At 36.2% G+C, this 23,942-nt stretch overlaps 2 protein-coding genes across 3 annotated transcripts in view; one reads left to right on the top strand and one right to left on the bottom strand.

The window, feature by feature from the left end:
• The window catches only part of LOC111056406 (Kv channel-interacting protein 1), a 173,171-nt gene that overhangs the window by 54,906 nt on the left and 94,323 nt on the right, over positions 1-23,942 (top strand). The gene's annotated exons all lie outside the window — the stretch shown is intronic.
• LOC111064228 (trehalose-6-phosphate synthase) lies at positions 3,563-6,537 on the bottom strand. Its single transcript, XM_022351923.2, has one exon. The coding sequence runs from the start codon at positions 6,093-6,095 to the stop codon at positions 3,744-3,746; it is 2,352 nt and encodes a 783-aa protein (XP_022207615.2). The 5' UTR covers positions 6,096-6,537; the 3' UTR covers positions 3,563-3,743.

Below are 23,942 nucleotides of genomic sequence, written 5' to 3'. Positions count from 1 at the left end.
AAATTTTTAGTGTAAAGTTTCTAGCTCAAACATTTCTAGTTCCATTGAAAAATTAGACTTTTTGAATCGTTAATAAGTTACTGTTCTAGATTTTTTGATTCTAGACTCTAATAGTATTTATTTGATTCAAAATTTGCTCGTTTATCTGAGCAATGAAGAGCGTAAATTGTATTTTGAAAAGTGAAAGTGACATAACCAACATTTTGACTTGGACAGTAAATAAATAAAAATAATAAAGTATATAGTATACAGTATATAGTATAAATTGGAAAATGGAACAGTTTTGGGCATGAGCCTGTCGTTGTGCCTTTCCTCATGTTGAATATTTGTACACAATGTGATAAATAAAAAATACATTTTTATAATTGAGACTCGATATTCTGGGGATGAATTATATTTGCACATGGTTAGAAATCTGACAACGATCTGGCAACGTAGCGATTGATAGCGCTATCTATTCTCTCAAACGATAGACAAGGATAGCAACACAAATGTTAATCAAATATTGTCATTATAACGTGGACTTCACTATGAACACCCAAAAACTCCGTCCAGTTACGTTCCATAGATAGATTCCTAGTTGTCTTTTGAGACAAATCAATTGTTAAAAAACGATCTGGCAACGATCTAGACGTTGCGGAGCTAAAAAGGATAGTGCTATCTACTTTCTCTGATGATAGACAAGGATATCAGCACAAATGTTAATCAAATACTGCCATTATAACGTGGACCTCACTATAGCATTCACTTGTCCCTTCTACAGTGTGGTCCACGTGAGGAAGACAGAGGTTCAGCAATGTTGTTCTCCTATCTCACTCCACAGTCATTATAGACTGTAGAGAAAGATAGCAAAACAACGTTGCTGAACCTCTGTCTTGTCAATGCCTTCTATAGACGGTAGTTGATACAGGTTTATTGATGTAATATTAACTGATCATCCTCATTTAAAATAATCAATTATATATTACTAAGCAAGAAATTATATTTTTTCAATAATTTCAAAATTGAGATGAAATATTTAGTTCGTTAATTATAATTTTTTCTTTGTTAAAAGACGATCTGGCAACAGATCAAAGCGAGAGAGAGATAGCGCTATCCGCTTTGTTGATTTTTTTGCTTATAATTTTTTGTTTAATAGAATATAATTGATCATATCAAACAAGAATGAACAGTTAATATTATACATCAATAAACCAGTATCAGCTACCGTCCACAGAAGGCATTGACAAGACAGAGGATCGGCCACGTTGGTCTCCTATCTCTCTCCATTGCCATTATTACGTGGACCTCACAATAGGTGTCCTTTCTATGCAAATTAATTGTTAAAAAACGATCTGGAAAGTTTGCGGAGCTAGAAAAGGATAGTGCTATCTACTTTCTCTGATGATAGACAAGGATAGCAACACAAATGTTAATCAAATACTGCCATTATAACGTGGACCTCACTATAGCATTCACTTGTCCCTTCTACAGTGTGGTCCACGTGAGGAAGACAGAGGTTCAGCAATGTTGTTCTATCTCACTCCACAGTCATTATAGACTGTGGAGAAAGATAGGAAAACAACGTTGCTGAACCTCTGTCTTGTCAATGCCTTCTATAGACGGTAGCTGATACAGGTTTATTGATCTAATATTAATTGATAATTCTCATTTAAAATAATCAATTATATATTACAGTACTAATATATTGCAAGAAATTATATTTTTACAATAATTTCATAATTGAGATGAAATATTTTTAGTTAGTTAATTATCAATTCTACATTGTTAAAAGACGATCTGGCAACAGAGCAAAGCAAGAGAGAGATAGTGCTATCCGCTTTGTTGATTTTTTTGCTTATATTTTTTTGCTTAATAGAATATAATTGATCATAAACTTATTAAACAATATTATACATCAATAAACCAGTATCAGCTACCGTCCACAGAAGGCATTGACAAGACAGAGGATCGGCCACGTTGGTCTCCTACCCTTTCTCCACTGCCATTATAACGGGGACGTCATTATAGTTGTCCTTTCTATGCAAATCACTTGTTAAAAAACGATCTGGCAACAGAGCAAAGCGAGAAAGAGATAGCGCTATCAGCTTTGTTGAATGATAGACAAGGCTATAGTGAGGTCCACGTTATAATGACAGTATTTGATCTACTTTGGTTTTGCTATCCTTGTCTATCATTCGACAAAGCCGGTGGTACTATCCTTTTCTAGGTGCACAACGATGGCAATTATGTTTCAGACAGTGTGGAAATATAATTAATTAATGATGAGAATCGGCATCGCTATTCTTCTATCTTTATCCACTGCCATTATAACGTGGACCTCACTATATATGCAAATCAAAGACAGAGTTTACTGGGCTCTAGAACTGAAAGCTTGAAGACTCTCAAGGATAATATACCATGATATGGCTCAATTCAAATGACAGACTACTGCAGTCAGATGACTGCGCAATGAAATGATTCAAGTTTTATGGAGGGGTTGATTACCTAGGGGTTGCAAGTCTGCAAAATCGTGACCATTCCGTGTTGAAGCTGTTGTTGTGTTGTTGTGTTGTTGTAGATGTTGTTGCTGCTTCTGTATTCGGTGACTCTACCCACCTGGTACTGGCACAAAGCTCCATCACGCTAGCATAGTCAAACTTGCACAAAAAACTATTTCATTTTTTCCTAGGTTCAGCGGTTGTTTTGCTACGAGAAGTTTGCGAGCTTTGTGTCCCTATCGTTTATTTTTTTCTGAATCACATGCCACAATATTTCACTTGAATCTCTTTTGAAATTTTTCGGAGGTAGGTTTATCTTGTATATTATATGAAACTAAATACACTACTTAGATACAAATAGATTTCACCTCATACTATGGAGTTAGGTATATCCTCTATTATATAAAACCAAATACACTAGATATACAAATAGATTTTACCTCATACTGGACTAGCTTTCGTTGAGTTTTCCCATATGAGCTAATGAGTTATAGGACAGTGAGGAATGCTAATCATTACTGAGCTAACATTAGATGTTGATATAGAAAAGGTAGATCAGTGAGCAGTTACTCAGTATCACCTCGAAATACTTTATTTTATATAAATTATATATAATTATTAATAGAAAAATTTGTATCCATTGATCACTTATGTTATTCTAGTTCATGAATACAGTGGTTCGTTTCAAGTATATCGATTGACTTCCATTTTTTCCAGCAAATTGTTGAAAAACTTGTGATAATATTTTCAAAATGTGTTTCCTCTGAAAATTGTTTGAATCATTTGAAAATTTTGCTTATTGAAATAAAATTGTTCACTCAGAGAAATCAGCTATTCTCTCTCTGCAAATATATAGATGTTTATCCAATCAAGCAGTGTATAGAATGCTGTAATTCCCTCTAAAATTGTTTGAATAAATCTATTTATTCTAATCCTTTGCAAAGATCATTCTAATGATATGCTTATTGTAAAAATGGAGAATAAAGAATGAAGTTTCATGAATGCTTGAAGCACATTGTGATAATATTCTAAAAATTTATTCCCTCAAAAAATATTTAATTCCAGTAAAATTTGGTTTCTTAAAATCGAATTATTAGCTTACTAAAATCCGTTATATCCGCTCCCGTTTTTCCTCCTCATCAAATAGTTGTCTATCCAATCAAGCAGTGTAAGAAGAGACTCAATGCTGTAGTTTCTTTTGAAAAATGTTTTGACTCCACTAATTTATATTGAAATTGGGTTTATTAGAATCAAATAATTTTCTCAGAAAAATCCGTTATACCCGCTCCCATTCTGCTTCCTCATCAAATAGTTATCGATCCAATCCAGCAGTGTATGAACCGACTCAATACTATACAGTCTCCGTTCAGCAGACGTCTTAGAGCGTACACTACTCACCACGCTGAAAGTTGCCGCAACACCCCGCAACTTCTCAAACGCCTCCTCGTCCGACAGAGAGTCTCCGACCAGTATCATGCCGACCCTCTCACTCCAATCAATCCCGAACACGGTCCGCATAATGCAAATCACCGCCTGACTCGCGTTCCACGCCACCGGTGGGGTGGCCTCGATCACCTCGTCACAAATCCTGGCGTGAAACCCAACTTTCTCAATCAATCCGCGCGCTTTCCGAATCAAATCTGGTCGCAACGGCTTCGGTATCGGGGTCAAATGTAGGGTAACAATCGCACCCTGGTTCTCAACCCAGGCACTCTCTCTACAAGTCAACTCCTGTAGACTCTGCAACAAAACACTGCATGTATCTTTGAATTCGTCAGGCATTGGATAGCTAAACCTGCTACCGTCTGGGTACAAAATTTCCAGCCCATGATTTCCCGCGTAGATTAGTTTTTCAATTCCGATGATATCCTTCAAGTTTTGAGCTGTTCTACCAGAAATCACACAGATATTCATGTTGGGCCTCTCAACTAACCGTTGGAGTATCTCGTATGTACTAGCTGGAATCCCCGAGGAATGAGGTGGAGATGGATTCGAGGGAACTAATGTACCGTCATACTCAGTTATCAACGCTAATTTCTCCGATTTAAATATGTATTTTGGTAGATAATCGTTGAAATCATTGATTTCCAGAGGTCTCATATCTAAATTATACAACGGCGATCCTTCCCGTTTCACTGTCGATCCGATGGCGTCCAGAAACGAGCGACTCCAACTCACTGAGTCATTCTGCATCTCCCGTTTCCTCAACGCAATCATACGGGCTTCTCGTTCATCATTGGGCATAGTTAGCGCTCTATACAACGAATCAGCCACACCCTCCTTCTCGTAAGGATTACACTGTAGCGCCTCCTCCATGGTATCAGCTGTTCCAGCGAACTTTGACAGTAGTAACACACCTGGTGGACTGTTCATCTGACAGGCCACAAAAAGCTTAGCACTCATATTCATACCGTCGCGTAGCGGTGTGATCATAGCTACTGATGCATCACGTAAGTTTTTAAACAACACAATCTGATCCACGACCCCGTAAATATACTGTATCGGAGTCCATTTAGTTGTTGCAAATAACCCGTTGATCCTTCCAACTTGTTGATCGATTTCAACCTTCAACGATTTGAACACATCCAAATCAGATCTACAAGGGATCGTTATTTGAAGCAGAAAAACCTTCCCATGGAACTCTGGGTATTTCTGTAGGAACGTCTCATACGAATAAAGCCTGTGTAGTATACCCTTGATGAAATCCAACCTATCAACACAGACAATCTCCTTGATTTCGTTGGAGCCGTTTGGTGGTAGAGTTTTCAACAGCTCCTCAACTTCCTTGAAGGGGATGCCAATCGGCATCGCTCTGACACAAACAGACCGTGATCCGTTCTCAACTAGGAGCTTGTCTCTATCCACGCGACAACCTAGGCATCTCTGACAACAGTCAACAAAATTCAAACAGTATGCTTGTATGTTGAAGGCTATCAGGTCAGACTCTAGGAGTGATTGTAGCACTTCATCGGCCCATGGAAGGATTTTAAACACATCCCAAGGTGGAAATGTAGAATGTAAGAAGAAACCTATCTTGATGTTAAAGTTTTTCTCGTTGGCTGCAGCACGGATGAAGCTTGAAACCATGAGCATATGGTAGTCGTGGATCCAAATACATATTGGACGTGTATCTTCATCACCTGCTAACCGTTCTAGTACCTCCACAGTTTTGTTAGCAAATGCTTCATTTACAGAACAGTACACTTTCCAATGTTCTCGATTGAAACTTGCCCTATCTGGCATGGAATGCAACAAAGGCCAGAACGATCCCTTACAACACAGGTTATAAAACACATCATAAACTGATTTATCAATGGTAACTGATACAAGTCTAGCCGGTGGAATGGAGCTCCAATGTATTTGTCGATTATATTCGTCTGGGTTGACTTCGTGTTCTAAGCTTCCACTCTCGTTACAATCTAGGTCCTCGGTTCTGCCGATCCAGTAACCGTTTTTCTCAACGATCAACTGTTTCATACAACAAACTAGTCCATCAACTGTTTCAATTTTAACTAGTTCGTTTTCAACGTTTCTCTCGAAACCTACTGGCAGCCTTATAGCGACGATAATTATGTTTTCGTTTAAATTATCGGATAGGTTTTGGTTACTTCCCATTTTATCAACTACTATAAACAGGATCCAAGGTTTAAAGGTTCTTTTACCATATACTAATGAACAAATAGATAAAATGATAAATACCTACAGTCGTGTGATAACCGAGATAATAGGAGATTTCAACTGTTCTTCATTGAAGATTTCAACTGTTCTTCATTGGAGATTTCAACTGTTCTTCATTGAAGATTTCAACTGTTCTTCATTGGAGTACCTACTTCAGCTCTTAATTGGAGTATTTAAGTGTTTCTCTCTCTCTGAATTTTTTGTGCTAGTATGTCATTTTTTCTTGTTCACTGTATAATAATTCATAACACCCAGGATTTTTGACTCTTCATAATATGTAAATCCTATTCCTCAATGTAAATTGTTATTGTATGAAATTTAATGTACATTTTAATTAAGAAACTGACTGTGTTGACATTGTGATACGAATTTCACGTTGAAGGTTAGAAATTGACATTAGCTAATCAGCTGTTTGTAATGCTGAGTTTATGATACTTTCAAGATGGTTGGTGAGATTTATGGATGAATAATAATGATAATTATATTAAATGTATTAAATGTGGCTATGTGCCAGGTGGAGAGTTCCTGACGGATGTTCCACCTTGCCTGAATATATCATTTGAGCTGTCAGTAGGCCTTACGACTGTCATACTTAAGCCGAGACCGACAGTTCAACGTGTTTATCCGACAACGGGATCGATGGATAATAATAAGGAATCTAAAATACAACCCCTGATTCCTTGGATATTCCAGGCTTCTTTGGTCTTAGAAGAGTGATTTCTAACTTAATTATGCTGCATTCTCTTATTGATAGAATATTGAATAGAAAGACTAAGAAATTGTCGAAAAACACAGATTTTATTGATAGTTAGAAAGACCGGCTTCGGTTGTTACACCATTGTCAATCTCTGATAAACTCGGAGATTATCAGATTTCCAGTTTATCAGAGATTGACAATGGTGTAACAACCGAAACCGGTCTTTCTAACGATCAATAAAATCTGTGATTTTTGACAATTCCTCAGTCTTCTTATTTGATATCAATAATCACCACAATATCAACTTCTCAACTACACGAGAAGTAAATAGAATAGGATAGAATGTATTAAATCACAGAGCACTACATAATCAAGCTTAGATGTAAGTTAAGTGGGATTTTTTAGGGAAGAATTTTAACTGATTTTGAAGCAAAAGGTGGTCTAGTTTTTTCAGGATTCATAAAAATATCACTTTAAAAAAATATTCTACTTCTATATCCAAATCCTATTAAAGGAAAGAAGTTGATTATATACGTACGGGATAGGTAAATATGTTTGGCGCATCATCACGTCTAAACTACAGGACTGATTAACTTGAAATTTCGCATATATATATTATATTCTCAATAATTAACCGGGGTTGGTTATAGGCCTATTTTCAATTCTTAAAGAATTCATTAAGTCGAGTTTTCAGTTTGTCAAGTCTCAAAATAGACCCTTGGGAAGCACGGATTGCCTGCTAGTATCTAACATGATTATGAGAGTGGCTAATCAACAACGATTGTGAATAACTTGATCATTATTATTGAAATACTAGAAGATAGAGTTACTGATAGGAGTCTAACCTTCTATAGTGAGGTCCACGTTATAATCAATAAACATTATTACTATGAATCTCTAACATTCAAGAAGCTCACATTAGAAGGTACAAGGTAATTCCTAATCAATAAATTAGATAGATTCCACACATTCAAATAACTGAGTAACTTAAATACATTCAACAAGTTCAGCAAATCCAATAAGTTTTATACATTCAACAAATCCACTAAACTCAAAAAGCTTAACAATTTCAGTTAACTTAACTAATTCAATTAGTTTAAACAGTAAAAACATAATGAAAAGAAGCAATAAATTTACATAAAAAAGGTAAGAAGTTCAAATCTATATAAACAAGTTCTCAAGCACCATTGAAAGCTCGTTTGTTCCAGAAACAGTGAATATTGACTAGAAAACTTAAACCTATCATTTACACACAATGATAATATATTTATTTATTATTTAACGAAAATCCCAAATAAATGCTGCAAATCACCCCGAAGACCTCTGCTACTGCAGACATTGACAACAGGGTTAACAGCTAGATGGAAATTCGATGAGAACTACTTTCCAAAATTAGTTGCCAGCCCGGGAATCGAACCCGGTACCTCCCAATTGCTAGTCAGGAATGCTTACCCTTACACCAAACTGACAATCTCTGGATAGCAGCGCTCATTTTATACGAAGCCAATTCCTGACTAGCAATTGGGAGGTATCGGGTTCGATTCCCGGGCTGGCAACTAATTTTTGGATAGTAGTTCTCATCGAATTTCCATCTAGCTGTTAACCCTGTTGTCAATGTCTGCAGTAGCAGAGGTCTTCGGGGTGATTTGCAGCATTTATTTGGGATTTTCGTTAAATAATAAATATATATTAATTAGCATTTGAATAAATGCATTCTCTATTTAATTCCATCGATAATATATTTTGTAACTTTTTTAATTCGACGGATTAGATTATAGTCTTTATATTATACATATGAAGTATAGAAATCATTCCTTATCTATTATTATAAATAAGAATTGATCTGAGGTACAAGTGGGTTCAAGTAACCCTGACTCACCGTACTTTAGTTGATAATACATTGATCCAAGCTAGCAAGACCTCCGTAATCCCTATGTGGTAATGCATGATCACATCTTTGTATTATGTACGAATGTTCACGTCTTCCTTTCCCGCATGGCACCAAAGTTCTTTGGAACCCCAAAGACCCTGCAGTCGGGGCAAATTTCGAATGGAAAAAGACGGAGTCATGTGGACAAAGATGGCTGCAGCTGCTGCCCTTGTCGCAAAGTGAACCCCGGGCCAAGGCTGGAATCTAGATATACTTCATATATCTAGATATAAGTTGTTCTATAGATGTTTGGAGCAAGGGGCAGCATAGGCAACCCGCTCATCTAAAAGAATAAGACATAATCCTTGAGAAGAGGAAGAAGAAAAGAAGATGGATGAGAGGAGGAGGAGGAGGAGGAGGAGGAGGAGGAGGATGAAGAGGAAGAGAAGAAGAAGAAGAAAAAGAAGAAGAAGAAGAAAAAGAAGAAGAAGAAGAAGAAGAAGAAGAAGAAGAAGAAGAAGAAGAAGAAGAAGAAGAAGAAGAAAAAGAAGAAGAAGAAGAAGAAGAAGAAGAAGAAGAAGAAGAAGAAGAAGAAGAAGAAGAAGAAGAAGAAGAAGAAGAAGAAGAAGAAGAAGGTCGCAAAAGCAGTTCGCAAGTCGTCCCGTCCTATTCCTGGCAAAAGACCAACAATAAATAGAATGGAAGTGTTGGCTGCTTCATTCTATCGGTTCTTCTACAGTTCTGTTTTGTGGTATAGTGAGGTCCACGTTATAATGGCAGTGTTTGATTAGCAATGGTACTGCTATCCTTGTCTATCATTCAAGAAAGCGGATAGCGCTCTCTCTCTTTCCCGCTTTGCTCTGTTGTCAGACTGTCTTTCAGCAATGTAGAATTGATAATTTTATTAACTAAATATTCCATCTTGATTATGAGAATTCGTTATTGAGTTATTGAGAAATATAATTTCTTGCCTGATAAAATATAATTGATTATTTTAAACGAGGATGAACAGTTAATATTACATCAATATACCTGTATCAGCTACCGTCTATAGAAGGCATTGACAAGACAGAGTTTCGGCAACGTTCTTCTCCCATCTTTATCCACTGCCATTCTAACGTGGATCTCACTCTTAGACCAGTTATGGAATAGACACGGCCCATTGTATATTCATACTGAAAGTCGATGAAGCCAACATCTACTGCCAAATCCACCCATCTTGAGGTCACAACAGTGACGTCACGCATCCTATAGAAATTATAGAAAACTTTTTTGAGTTTTTTTGTGTATGTGTTAGTGGTGTTTATCTTACATTGTTGTTAAACATAGCTTGTTTGCCATAGCAGATTGTTATTTATTTATGTAATTATTATTTATGGAAATGGTAATCTCCTGCGCAACATATAATTGCACTGAAATGTTTAGGAAAAAAGTGGAATATCTTTTCATGCGTAAGTTGAAATTTATACACATAAATATTGTAAGTTGTAACTGTAATATTATCCTTGGATATGATGTAAGTGAACTCATTGCAGCATGACAATAAAAAAATAAGTTTTGTAGGCTACCGTACCTTATTATTTTCACTTTTTGTGTAGTTGAGAAGTTGATATTGTGGTAATTATTCATATTGAATGAAAAAGACTAAGAAATTGTCAAAAAACACTGATTTATTGATAATTAGAAAGACCGGTTTCTTTCATTACTTTCGTGGAACTCTACGAGTTTATCAGAGATTGACAATGGTGTAATAACAGAAACCGGTCTTTCCAATTATCAATAAATCAGTGGTTTTTTGACTATTTCTTAGTCTTTTTCATTCAATTATTATTTTCAAAACACATTATAACTTTGAAGCCGATATCACATAACACATTATAACTTAACCGATATCGTTTTTGTCCATAGCTAGAAATAACCTAAAAACACAATGAATCTGAAATAGACACAATCTGAAAGTTTTCCATTCGATGTGTGACGTCACTGTTGTGACGTCAAGATGGGTGGATTTGGCAGTAGATGTTGGCTTCAGAGGCTAGACTTTCCAGCGTGTCTATTCTATAACTGGTCTAAGATCTCACTATAGAAGGAGTACCAGGGCAACCAACTGAACAGAAACTAGCTTGCAACAATAAACGTGAACTAGCTGGCAATCTTTAACATAAAGGCTGAAATGATGTGTGAAGCTCACACATTATCATTTGTATCATTGCGACACAGAATCGATTAGGACACCCTAGACAGTACTTCACATTCATTTTTAGTTTCCTTTCCCTATTACCATAGGTAAGGAAAGTATTGCTTTCCAAAAAAATTTAAGGTACCCTAATTTCATGTTTTCTATACGTTTCACGGTCCCCTGAGTCCAAAAACATGATTTTTGGGTGTTGGTCTGTGTGTGTGTCTGTGAACACGTTAACTCCATTCCTATTTAACCGATTGACTTGAAATTTTAAACTCCATGTCCTTATACCATGAGGATCCTACAATAAGAAATTCAATTCAAAATGGCGGATAATTGCTAAAAAACCATATTTTTCACGGTTTTCTCGAAAACGGCTCTAACGATTTCCTTCAAATTTATACCCTAGATAAGCTATTTATAAGCCTTATCAACTGACATGAGTCTTATTTCTGGGAAAATTGCAGAAGCTCCGTAATATTCCTGAGAAGAATGAATTTTGTTAAATCTCTATCACGATTTTCTCAAAAATGAATTGACCGATTCTTTTCAAATTCATACCCTGTATGAATGAGTCTCCTCCCTGGGAAACTAACAGGGGGTCCACCCCATCCCTGAGAAATTTACTTTGTAACCTCCTTCTCGTGCGTGAGGTAGGTAGGTAGAGCAGTTTATTCAAAAGAACACATGTCGATATTTTATTTGTGGAACAGCTGTTTTGACAACTTTTAAAAAATCCTCGAATTTCATAATTTAAACAAAGGAAAATGTACTCTAAAAACAATTACAATAGTATAATCATAGTTTTAATTATTTAGCCGCCAATCGGCATAATGTTATTCCCCAAAATTATCCTCGTTAAAAATGAGGCTTATAGATCAATGAGCAAGGAAAGTTGTATGAGTGTACCACGCCAGATTTTTATGGGTATGGAATAAAATGAAATTACTCCTTTCATAACAAGCCTTCAGAAATTATTCATAACTATCCGGTAATCCCTGCTCCGCAAAGGTCTAATTGAAAACTTGATCTACTGAGATCTAGAAGAATTTGGAATAGGCCTATTACCATCCTCGATAAATCAAGAATCTATATGCAAAATTTAAAGTTGATCAGTTAAGGAGTTCAGACTTGATGATCCATCATTCCTGAATTTCCTATCCCGTATGTGTATAGGCCAATTTTTTCCCTCTATTATATTATTGATTATTAAACTTCTATCCAAAACGACACAGAAATTTAATGAAATGAAATGTCATTCAATTTTATGAGTCAAGATTCGATCTCTCTCCACCTTCTTGGAAAATTTTCAGTGGTATACACACAAATCTATATAAACTAGTAGCTCTGTGAACAGTAGACCTCGCGCTCAGTAAGTTACATTGACCTGTTGTTATGTTTCCTCAAAAATTAATGAATAATTTATCAATTTAAATGTTTAGAAGACATTCTAAATGAACATAGAGCTGTCTGTCCTATCGTACCTGACGTATCGTCCCGGAATGTGAGTGTGAGCGCTGTCATCAGGTCTGGCTGCAACTGTCTACAACGTTGATGGAAAGATACATTTCCAAAATGTTCGATGTTTTTGAACGGGTAGTATTATAGTCAACTGTCTACCAACGTTTATGGAAAGATACATTTTCAAGATGTTCGATGTTTTTGAACGGGTAGTATTATAGTCCACTAGACAGCTGATTTATGATGAATAATATTGTATAGTCTGATTTTTACTCTAATATTGGCGTATGAAGGAGGCTCCTTTTTCCTTTTATATTATCCTTGAAATGCAAAATTTCCAAAAACCTTGTATATACGTCGACGCGCAATTTAAAAAGGAATAAACTTGTCAAATTTCATGAAATCCTATTACTGCGTAAACATATAAACATTTAAACATAAAGAGAAATGCCAAACCGTGGACTTGAATCTTAGACCTCACTTCGCTCGGTCAATAAAAATCGAGCCTCAAATTTTGACATTCAATAACTTTCTTATGTGTTCACCGAATTTGATGATTTTTTAGTTGCGTTTGTTATGTTCAGGAGCAGGTTTATGGCCTATCAAATTTATGATCAGACTTCAGGACTCTTTCCTTCGGTCCTTCAAAGTTCACATGTAATCCTTATGGGAGAAGATTTCTGAGCTGGTCACACACAGAGATAAAAATCAACTGTTATAATCATTGTGTCATCCAACAGCCGTCGGTAGATCTGTTTTTCCATTTTCTTTCTACTGATTCACAAAATTTAAATTCTAAATAATAATGCCGCGATACAAACGACGTCCAAACTTGGGTCGTAGAACTCGAAATGCTGTAAATTTAGAATATGCATGGGAAAATCAGCAGCAAGGAGATATATCATTCAATTTCCCAAGCTGCATTCAACTATATCTGAAAATACAAACTGCTGCACGAGTAACATGGGATATCCATATTGAGATATAAATGTGAATACTGATTGTTGGATAATTTTCATAAAGATCAAGTTAAGGCTAAGCACACCTGAGGAGGCGCGGCTTGGTGATACAAAGTGGTGATCTTATGAAGATCGTCATGGTACATGGTGATCTTATGGAGATTGCCTCATCACACTGTTCCACGCCATGCCCGATTCAGTGTGTGTGAGATTTTCCATTAATCGCACCTCCTCAGGTGTGCATCCAGCTGAAGTTTGCCATGAGATGTATTAACTATTTGGCGGTACGAAGTTCGCCAAGCCAGCTAGTAGATAGATAGATAAACTTTGACCCTTCTACATACGGAAGCGATCTCAATATTTTGCATGTAAAACAGCTGAAATTGAATGACTATGACAAAAAAAGAAAGATACTTTTAACGTTTGACGAAAATAGAGTAACACCTCTCAATAACCAATTATTGATCAAATATATACTTCTCATACCTGTCGAGAGCCAAAGCTCTTTTAGTGAACACACGTCTCAATCAAGGATTTATCAGTGAAGAGCTAGAGAAGAGAGAGGCGGGTTTGAAGTTTTATTGCTTCAGTAACGAGAGTCGAGAGTCGAGATTCGGTAGTCGAGAATCGAGAGTCGAGATTCGATAGTCGAGAATCGATAGTCGAGAGTCGAGAGTCGATAGTCGAGATTCGATAGTCGAGAGTCGAGAGTCGGGAATCGAGAATCGTGAGTCGAAAACGAGTTGCCCTGTGTATTCGACAGACAGGAAATGGAAGGTGGATGAACTACTGCAATAAACTCTGTTGGGAAATCAAACGTTCCTCTACCACTACACGTCTGTCGTACCATGCTCTCACACGCACCTCCCCACACACACACACACACATGCCAACTCATTTTCTCCTATAATTAAGCCGCGTCTGGTTAGAGGCACCCGAATTAGTTTCTGCTGATTCAGCCGGCCGTGTGTGCAAATTTGGAAACGTAATCTGACAGTGGATTTCGCTGCTGCAAAAGTGCAAACGAGCCAGGCTGCCCCCCATATTTGGCCTAATAGCCGCTCAAATTGTCACATAATGTCAAACCGAAGTGCGGCGCTTACAGCGAGGTCCACGTTTTTAAGGGCACCCGAAAAACCCTATACAAGCAATGTTAACTAAATGACACATATCTCAAGAATGGTTAAAGATAAGAGCCTTGAATTTTTTTTTATTTGAAAGATAATCAAAATATCTAGTTCGTACTACAGGTTTTCTCAAATCAACAATAAAAAAATAAAGTTATGATTTTTTTTCAAACTACAATTTTTTTCTCATAATTTTCTCATTCGATGTACGCTATTTCTTTTTTCAATAAACCTTGTCCAAAAATCTAGTGAGCGGAACTAGATATACACCTAATCTACCTGTGTTATAAATTTGAGAGCTCTATCTCCAATAGTTATTGAGTTACATGCTCTCATTTAGTGTTTGAAAATCAAATTTTTCAGGAAGCGAAGAGAACAAAAAAAATAGAATATTTGTTGTAGCTCACAGATCAGTATCAGTATACCTGGAGGTATTTGATTAACGGGGATGTTGCTATCCTTATCTATCATTCGACAAAGCAGATAGCGCTGCTTGAAAAATATGATTTCTTGCTCCATCAATTTTAGGCTATTTTTATCACAATTACAACGAAGCTACATTTAAATAGTGAGGTCCACATTATAATGTTAGTGTTTGATTAGCGATGGTATTGCTATCCTTGTCTATCATTCAACAAAGCGGATAGCGCTATCTCTTCCTCGCTTTGCCAGATCATCTTTTAACAATGTAGAATTAATAACTAATTAACAAAATATTTTATCTTAATTATGAAAACTCATTATAAATTTATTGAAAAATATGATTTCTTGCTTAATAAAATACTAGTAGTTCTGTGAACAGTAGACATCACGCAGTATTCTCATCCACAAGTACCTGATTGAAACAGAACTGCAGACCTTATGGAAATACAGCAATAGACTGGCTTCTCCACACATCTGTGTAATCACTTGTCAGCTGATTTATGATGAATAATTCTATAGTCTGATTTTTACTCTAATATTGGCGTATGAAGGAGGCTCCTTCTTCCTTTTATATGATTCTGGAAATGCAAAATTTCCAAAAAACCTTGTATATACGTCACCGCGCGATTAAAAAAAGGAACATATCTGTAAAATTTCATGAGAATCTATTACCACGTTTTGCCGGAAATGCGCAACATTCAAACACTTAAACATGCAAACACTTAGACATTCAAACATTTAACATTAAGAAAAATGCCGAACCGTCGACTTGAATCTTAGACCTCACTTCGCTCGGTCGATAATTCATTATTCCAAACAAGAATGGACAGTTAATATTACATGAATAAACCTGTATCAACCACCGTCTATAGAAGGCATTGACAAGACATAGGATCGGCAACGTTGTTTTCCCATCGTTCTCTCTGTCATTATAACGTGGACCTAACTATATATTACCCTCAATGTTCTTGTTTGGAGGATCTTGCATTAAAGATCTGAAGTTTTAGCAAACATGCACCATGCTCATGAACTGTGATAATTCACGTTAAAACCCATGTCGTGTTGAGCCTGTACTGTATCTTATTTGAATCGCGATAAAGCATGTCCTGTTGAGTAAAACTAACGGCGTTTTGATAGTTTGCTATCCTTGTCTGTCATTAGGTGAATCAGATAGCTTTATACTTTCTAGCTCTTCCACGTTCGTTTCCTATCCTTGTCTCTCATTAGGAAAACCAGATATCTCTATCCTTCCCAACTCTTCCATGGTTCACCGTGTAAGTTTTCGATCCTTGTCTCTCATTAGGCGAATCAGATAGCTTTATCCTTTCTAACTCTTCTATGTTCGACTATGTTTGTTTGCTATCTTTGTTTCTCATAGGCAAACCACATATCTCTATCCTTCCCAACTCTTCCATGGTTCAACGAGTCGGTTTTCTATCCTTGTCTCTCATTAGGTGAATCAGATAGCTTCATTCTTTCTAGATCTTCTATGGTCGACTATGTTTCATTCTTTCTAGATCTTTGTATGCTTCATTCTTTCTAGATCTTCTATGGTCGACTATGTTCGTTTGCTATCCTTGTCTCTCAAAAGGCAAATCAGATAGCTCTATCCTTCCCAGCTCTTCAATGGTTCAAGGGGTGGGTTTGCTATCCTTGTCTCTCATTAGGTGAATCAGATAGCTCTATCCTCTCTAGCTCTTCTATGTTCGACTATGTTCGTTTGCTTTCCTTGTCTGTAATGGGGCAAATCAGATATCTCTATCCTTCCCAATTCTTCCATAGTTCACCGTGTAAGTTTTCTATCCTTGTCTCTCATTGGGTGAATCAGATAGCTCTATCCTTCTCAACTCTCCCATGGTTCAACGGGTAGATTCACTATCCTTGTCTCTCATTAGGCAAATCTGATATCTCTATCCTTCACAACTCTTCCATGGTTCAAGGGGTAGGTTTTCTATCCTTGTCTCTCATTAGGTGAATCAGATAGATTTATCCTTTCTAGCTCTTCTATGTTCGACTATGTTCGTTTGCTAACCTTGTCTCTCATTAGGCAAACCACATATCTCTATCCTTTACAACTCTTCCATGGTTCACCGTGTATGTTTTCTATCCTTGTCTCTCATTAGGTGAATCAGATAGCTTTATCCTTTCTAACTCTTCTATGTTCGACTATGTTCGTTTGCTATCCTTGTCTCTCATTAGGCAAACCACATATCTCTATCCTCTACAACTCTTCCATGGTTCACCGTGTAAGTTTTCTATCATTGTCTCTCATTATGCAAATCAGATAGCTCTATCCTTCCCAACTCTTCCATGGTTCAACGTGTAGGCTTACTATCCTTTTCTCTCACTAGACAAATCGCATAGCTCTAACCTTCTCAGTTCTTCGATGGTCGACCGGGTAGATTTGCTCTCCTTGTCTCTCACTGGGAAAATCGTATAGCTCCATCCTTTCTTGCTGTTTGATGGTCTGTTTCTTGAGGAGTTTGTTGGTTGTCTGAAGGAAGGTCGAAGGTGGAAGTAAAGGGCACTTGAGGTAAGATAAGCCTGATTAAAGGCTTCTGCAGATACCCATTTATATTCCTATTATGGCTTGCGTGCTGCAAGCCTTAGCAGTGCGATGAATATTTATATAATGCCTGTGTCTTATGCAAAAACCGGCGCCCTTATCAACAAAATTACTCTAGAAAGAGGGTTGAAACGGATGAGAAAGAGAGAGAGAAAGAGACAGATAGAGAGAGAGAGTGAGAGAAAAAGAGATATAGAGAGAGAAAGAGACAGATAGAGAGAGAAAAAGAGAGAGAGAGAATGAGAGAGATGTTGTTACTAGGCTTGACTCCTATGGTAACAAGGTTACAATAATTGACCGAGCTAAGTGAGGTCTAAGATTCAAGTCGACGGTTTAGCATTTCTCTTAATGGTAAAATGTTTATAAATTTTTATGTTGCGCATTTTCGGCGAAACGCGGTAATAGATTTTCATGAAATTTGATAGGTATGTTCCTTTTTAAATTGCGCGTCGACGTATATACAAGGTTTTTGAAAATTTTGCATTTCAAGGATAATATGAAAGGAAAAAGGAGCCTCCTTCATACGCCAATATTACCGTAAAAATCAGACTATAGAATTATTTATCATAAATCAGCTGTTTAGTGGACTATAATACTACCCGTTCAAAAACATCGAACATCTTGAAAATGTATCTTTCCATCAACGTTGTAGACAGTTGCAGCCAGACCTGATAACAGCGCTCACACTCACATTCCGGGACGACACGTCACGGTACGATAGGACAGAGAGCTCTATATTTATTTAGGATTATTTCTAGACATTTTAAATTGATAAATTATTTATTAATTTTTAGAAAACATAACAACAGGTCAATGTAACTTACTGAGTGCGAGGTCTACTGTTCACAGAACTACTAGTAATTACAGTTTTACAAATCATAGAATAATTATAAAACTATGAAATAATCATCTCACATGATATGATTTCATCACATTTTCATGAAAATACTACATTATCTTGAAAATTATTCTTAATAATATAGTGAAATAGAAAAGAATGAATATATCTAAAAAATCTGGTGTGGCGCACTCACAAAACTTTCCTTGCCGTTATGAAAATTGATCACCTAACGCTAGTGTTCACGCGTATCTCAAGTCTACTATTTGAAGATCTGAGCCAGCTGTTGACAGGACAATAACGCTGCAGACACACGAAGTCTGCCCTCTCTTTATAGTGAATGATATAATAGAATCAACAGTCGCCAACAGTTTGCAATTAAATAATCACATTTTCTCGAATTTCGAGCTTATTTTCAATTTTAGGTGAAAATGTTACTGATCATTAATTGTAGAGATTTTCATGCTCAATCTTTTCGCGAAATTCTTTCCTGTTCTATCAAATATAGTGAGAAACGCTAATTTGTTAGTACATCACCTTTCTTATTTTTTCAAGAGAGACTATATCATTATTAACACTGCCTTCTTATGCTTCTTGATGTGGGAAATCCGAACCTGCAATCGGATTAACGAAATTCTTTCCTGTTCAGGAGATATGACCCATTAAATATATTGAAAGATACAAATTGGTCAGTACATTTTTTTCTCGTTTTTTCGGAAGAAATAATATCATTATAAACGATGCCTTCTTATGCTCCTCGATGCGGGGATTCCGAATCTGGAGACGGATTAGCAAAATAATATCCCGTTCAGGCGATATGATCCCTTAAATATAAATGGAAAACGCAAATTTGTTAGTATATTATTTTTCCCATTTCTTCAAGAGAGATTATATCATTATAAACTATGCCTTCTTATGCTCCTCGATGCAAGGATTCCGAATCTGGAAACGGTATAGCGAAATTCTTCCCCCTTCAGGTGATATGACCCCTCAAATACGTCGTAGAACGCAAATTGTTCAGTACATTATTTTTCTATTTTTTCAAAAGAGATTAGATCATTGAAGATTACCTTTTTATGGTTCTTGATGCGAGAAATTCGAATCTGCAAGCAGATTAGCGAAATTCTTTCCTGTTCAGGAAATATTACCTCTTTCATATATTGGAAAACGAGAATTTTTCACAAATCATTATTTTTCTCATTAATTCGAAAGTGATTATATCTTTATGAACTCTGCCTTCTTATGCTCCTTAATGCGTGGAATCTTAATCTGCAAACGGATAAACAAAATTCTCCCCCATTCATTAGATATGACCCCTTAAATATAGTGAAAAACGCAAAATTGTCAGTACATTATTTTTCTCATTTCTTCCGAAGAAACAATATCATTATTAACTCTACCTTTCCATGCTATTTGATTATTCATAACTGTGCGGTGACGAGGAGAGATAGATATAATATAGATAGAGAGAGATAGAGAGATTGAGTGAGAGATGAGTGAGAGTGAAATAGGGTCAGAGAGTGAAGAAAGGGCGAATGGATATATAGTGATATCCACGTTATAATATCAGTGGAGAAAGATATGAGACGACGTTGCTGATCCTCTGTCTTGTCAATGCCTTCTATAGACGGTAGTTGATACAGGTTTATTGATATAATATTAACTGCTCATTCTCGTTCAAAATAATCAATAATATCAAGCAAGAAATTATATTTTTCAATAATTTAGTAATGAATTTCAATGATAAAGATGTAATATTTTGTTAATTGATTATCAATTCTACATTGTTAGAAGACGTTCTGGCAACGGAGCAAAGTGAGAAAGAGATAGCGCTATCTGCTTTGTTGGATGATAGACAAGGATAGCAATACCATTGCCATTATAACGTGAGCCTGTGAGAGCAATATATGATAGCGGGAGTGTAATGTCTGTCGGGAGGTGTAGATATGATTAGCATTGATTCCAGTTCCATTTATTACTGCAATTGTGCGGAGTGATCTGCAAGTATCAACAGGTAGCGAGTGGACTCGAATGCTTGGATATAGCGGATGCAATCTATGCTATGGGATGGGCTATGACACGTTGCAAGCTGTGAATCTAAATTGCGACATTTACACAGCTTGCTGTTGGCAATTCATTGAATTTTTAACAACAATCTGGAAAAAGATGAGATCCTGACCAGAGAAGCTTGGTTGCTGTAGTCTGTGTAAAATAAGTTGAGACTTGACGCTCCATCCGAAAAAATTACAAGGTTGCCAATTCGTGTAAAATTATTGCATATTTCCAATTCCTCGTCAGATTTGGACGTAGGATATCATCCCCGATATCCTAGTAGAGCTAAAAAATCTGGTGTGGCGCACTCACACAACTTTCCTTGCCGTTATGAAAATTGATCACCTGACGCTAGTGTTCCCGCGCATCTCAAGTCTACTATTCAAAGATTTGAGCCAGCTGGTGACAGGGCAATAACGCTGGAGACACACGAGGTCTGCTATCTCTTCATAGTGAATCATTCAATAGAATCAACAGTTGCCAACAGTTTGCAATTGGATAATCACATTTTCTCGAATTTCGAGCTTATTTTTAATTTTAGGTGAAAATGTTACAAAACATTAATTGTAGAGATTCTCATGCTCAATCTATTTCACTCAAAATTTTCTGTTTAAATTGTATCTGAAGCCTGTTAATTGAGAATCTGAAATCAAACTTTGCATAGATGGGGTGGAGCTCCTGAAATGTTTACAGATATGGGACTTGTGGCAGTTGATAGTGCTTATCAATGACTATATCAGGTATAACTTTAATCAAAATCGTTGGAGCCGTTTTTGAGAAAATCGCGAAAAACCCTGTTTTTGACAAAATTTTCGTTATTTTAGCCGCCATCTTGAATCGCATTCGATCGAAATTGTTCGTGTCGGATCCTTATATTGTAAGGACCTTACGTTCCGAATTTCAAGTTATTCCGTTAATTGGGAGATGAGATATCGTGTACACAGACGCATATACACTCACACACACATACAGACCAATACCCAAAAACAACTTTTTTGGACTCAGGGGACCTTGAAACGTATAGAAATTTAGAAATTGGGGTACCTCAATTTTTTTCGGAAAGTAATACTTTCCTTACCTATGGTAATAGGGCAAGGAAAGTAAAAACGTTTCAGGGTTGAAGGATTAGAAGAAAATTCAACTTTTATGATAAAATTGGAAACTTCGCGAAGATTTGTTTTTCTTTTTAATATCACTCCTCTCAGATTCATTGGGCGTCGTAATGTGTAAAAACTTTATATCAAATTAACGGGGAGAATGTCTTCTTTCTATTGTTGTCTGGATCATTTTCATTCGACCTATAGATATTTTTCAATTAATGATTATGTTCTTCAATGTCGAGACATTTGAGCAGAAAACATGAAATCTTCGACATGCTGGGTGGTGGAAGCGAGAAATTTTCTCAGAAATAATATATAACTATAGGTAGAATGAAAATGATCCTGACACCAATAGAAAGGAGACATTCTCCCCGTCACAATAACTATATTACCCACAGTATGGCCATTGACTGTCACGCTTCTGATTGGTTAGCTCGGTCACATGGTACAAATCCGCCATTAACATTCCAAACAAACTTTCAAGTCCTATCTTATAGCATTAGATATTTGGAACTTATTACTTATTTTACCGATTGGAAACATATTATGAACTTAAGATGAGTTTGATATATCATTTTCGAAGAGAAATTGATTATAATTTAATATAGACAAAAAATATAACTTAAAAAACCACTAATCAATCACTCTTAAAACATCAATTTTCCTTCCCTCGGACTCCTCGCGGACCACTTCTAGAGCTTTGGCGGACCTTATTGTGAACCAGTGATCTATATAAATATGTAGAAAGATAAATTTCAATTTTGTGTATTTCCTGATCCCATTTATTGGATCGAACTTCAAATAATCCAATTTCAAAATATTTTTGTGGCTCAATTGAATATAACATTTTATGAAATATTTAACCATGATTAAGTGCTGATTAAAGACGTCTTGACTTCTCTGATTGATTCACTCCAGTACTGAGTACCCTACCCATACAGTAACATGTTGGTAGAATAGCTATTGATATGCTTTTCGAGTTGCATTACCACTAGCAGTGGTTAAGATTAGAAATATCACTAAAATAAATCAATATAGACAATAATGGTTATGTGTGTTATTTTTCAATTTCTTACATGTTTATTAAATTCATCAAGTAGTACTATGGCTAGAATAATTGGCTCTTCCAGAGTTTATATTCAATGTTGTGCTTCACAATATTTTAGTCAGATTATTGGCTGAATAAAACAAACTATTTAAATGTTATGGAATCTATTGTGATGAGAATTCCATCATGCTTCTAGAAATAGATATGAGAACTTTATTATTTGTCAATGGAACAAAATTTATTACAATATCATGACACATTTCAAGAGTTTTATGGTATTTTTTTTGAAATTCAGCTTTCAGGTTACGTTACCTACCTTTCATTTTTACTCGCTATTATCTACGATTTACTATTTCAAGTTCCAAAACTATATTGGAAACATAGAAAAAACAAGAAAGAAATTATATCGAAGTTAATAATCACAAAAATATACTTTAATAAGTAAAAGCAAGCGATTTTACTTTTAATCCCATATAAGCTCCATTGTAAAATTCAAATATTTGGAATTTTCATGGCGGCGGCGGGAAAAAAAAATCCAATGGCCATACTGTGGGTAATATAGTTACTGTACTCCCCGTTAATTTGATATAAAGTTTTTACGCATTACGACACCCAATGAATCTGAGAGAAGTGATATCAAAAAGAATAACAAATCCTCGTGATGTTTCCAATTTCATCATGAAAGTTGAATTTCCTTTTAATCCTTCAACCCTGAAATGTTTCCAGCTCTACTAGGATATCGGAGATGATATCCTACATCCAATTCTGACGTAGAATTGGAAATTTCAGAAAGTTGCAATTTTACACGAATTTGCAACATTGTAATTTTTTTCGGATGGAGTGTCAAGTCTCAACTTATTTTACACAGACACTTAAGTGTAAGAGAGAGGGCCCTTTCTTACACGGGACAGAGCGAGCTACAAGTCACAGTCATGTACGGCAGTTGATAATATTAAGCAGAACTGTGTTCATGTGAGAGTGTAGTTGTATGGATTGTGCATGTGTGAGAGTGCAGCTTGTATGCATTGGAATCAAGCTAGGTCGATAATTTGGTTTACATTGGACAATAGGGGTGTAACAGTGAGGGATAGACAATTAACGTAGTTAGAGGAAGTGAGAGAATGAGAGAAATGCTGATAGTGAGTGAGAGAGTGAGAGTGAGAGAGATATGCTGGCAATTAGGTATTAAATTTGTGGACACAAGCTTCCCTTTATGGTTTACAAGTCAAGCTGTGTCACTGCCTCCAGTGTTCCACTTTGTCCAGTCGTGGTCAGCTATACTAGGTTCACGTTTTAATGGAGATAGGAGAACAGTGTTGTCGACGATTCTCTGCCTTGCTAATGCCTTCTATAGAGGACAACTGATACCGGCATATCTGATGTAATATTAAGTGCAGGTTGCACAAAAGCCGGTTAAATTTCAATCGTGATTAATTCCACGAGAACCAATCACCTTTTTGA

Source organism: Nilaparvata lugens, chromosome 4 (genome assembly GCF_014356525.2).
Source record: "Nilaparvata lugens isolate BPH chromosome 4, ASM1435652v1, whole genome shotgun sequence".
Classification (NCBI taxonomy): domain Eukaryota; kingdom Metazoa; phylum Arthropoda; class Insecta; order Hemiptera; family Delphacidae; genus Nilaparvata; species Nilaparvata lugens.
The sequence above is the reverse complement of the archived record's forward strand: the minus strand, read 5'-3'. Positions and strand labels throughout refer to the sequence as shown.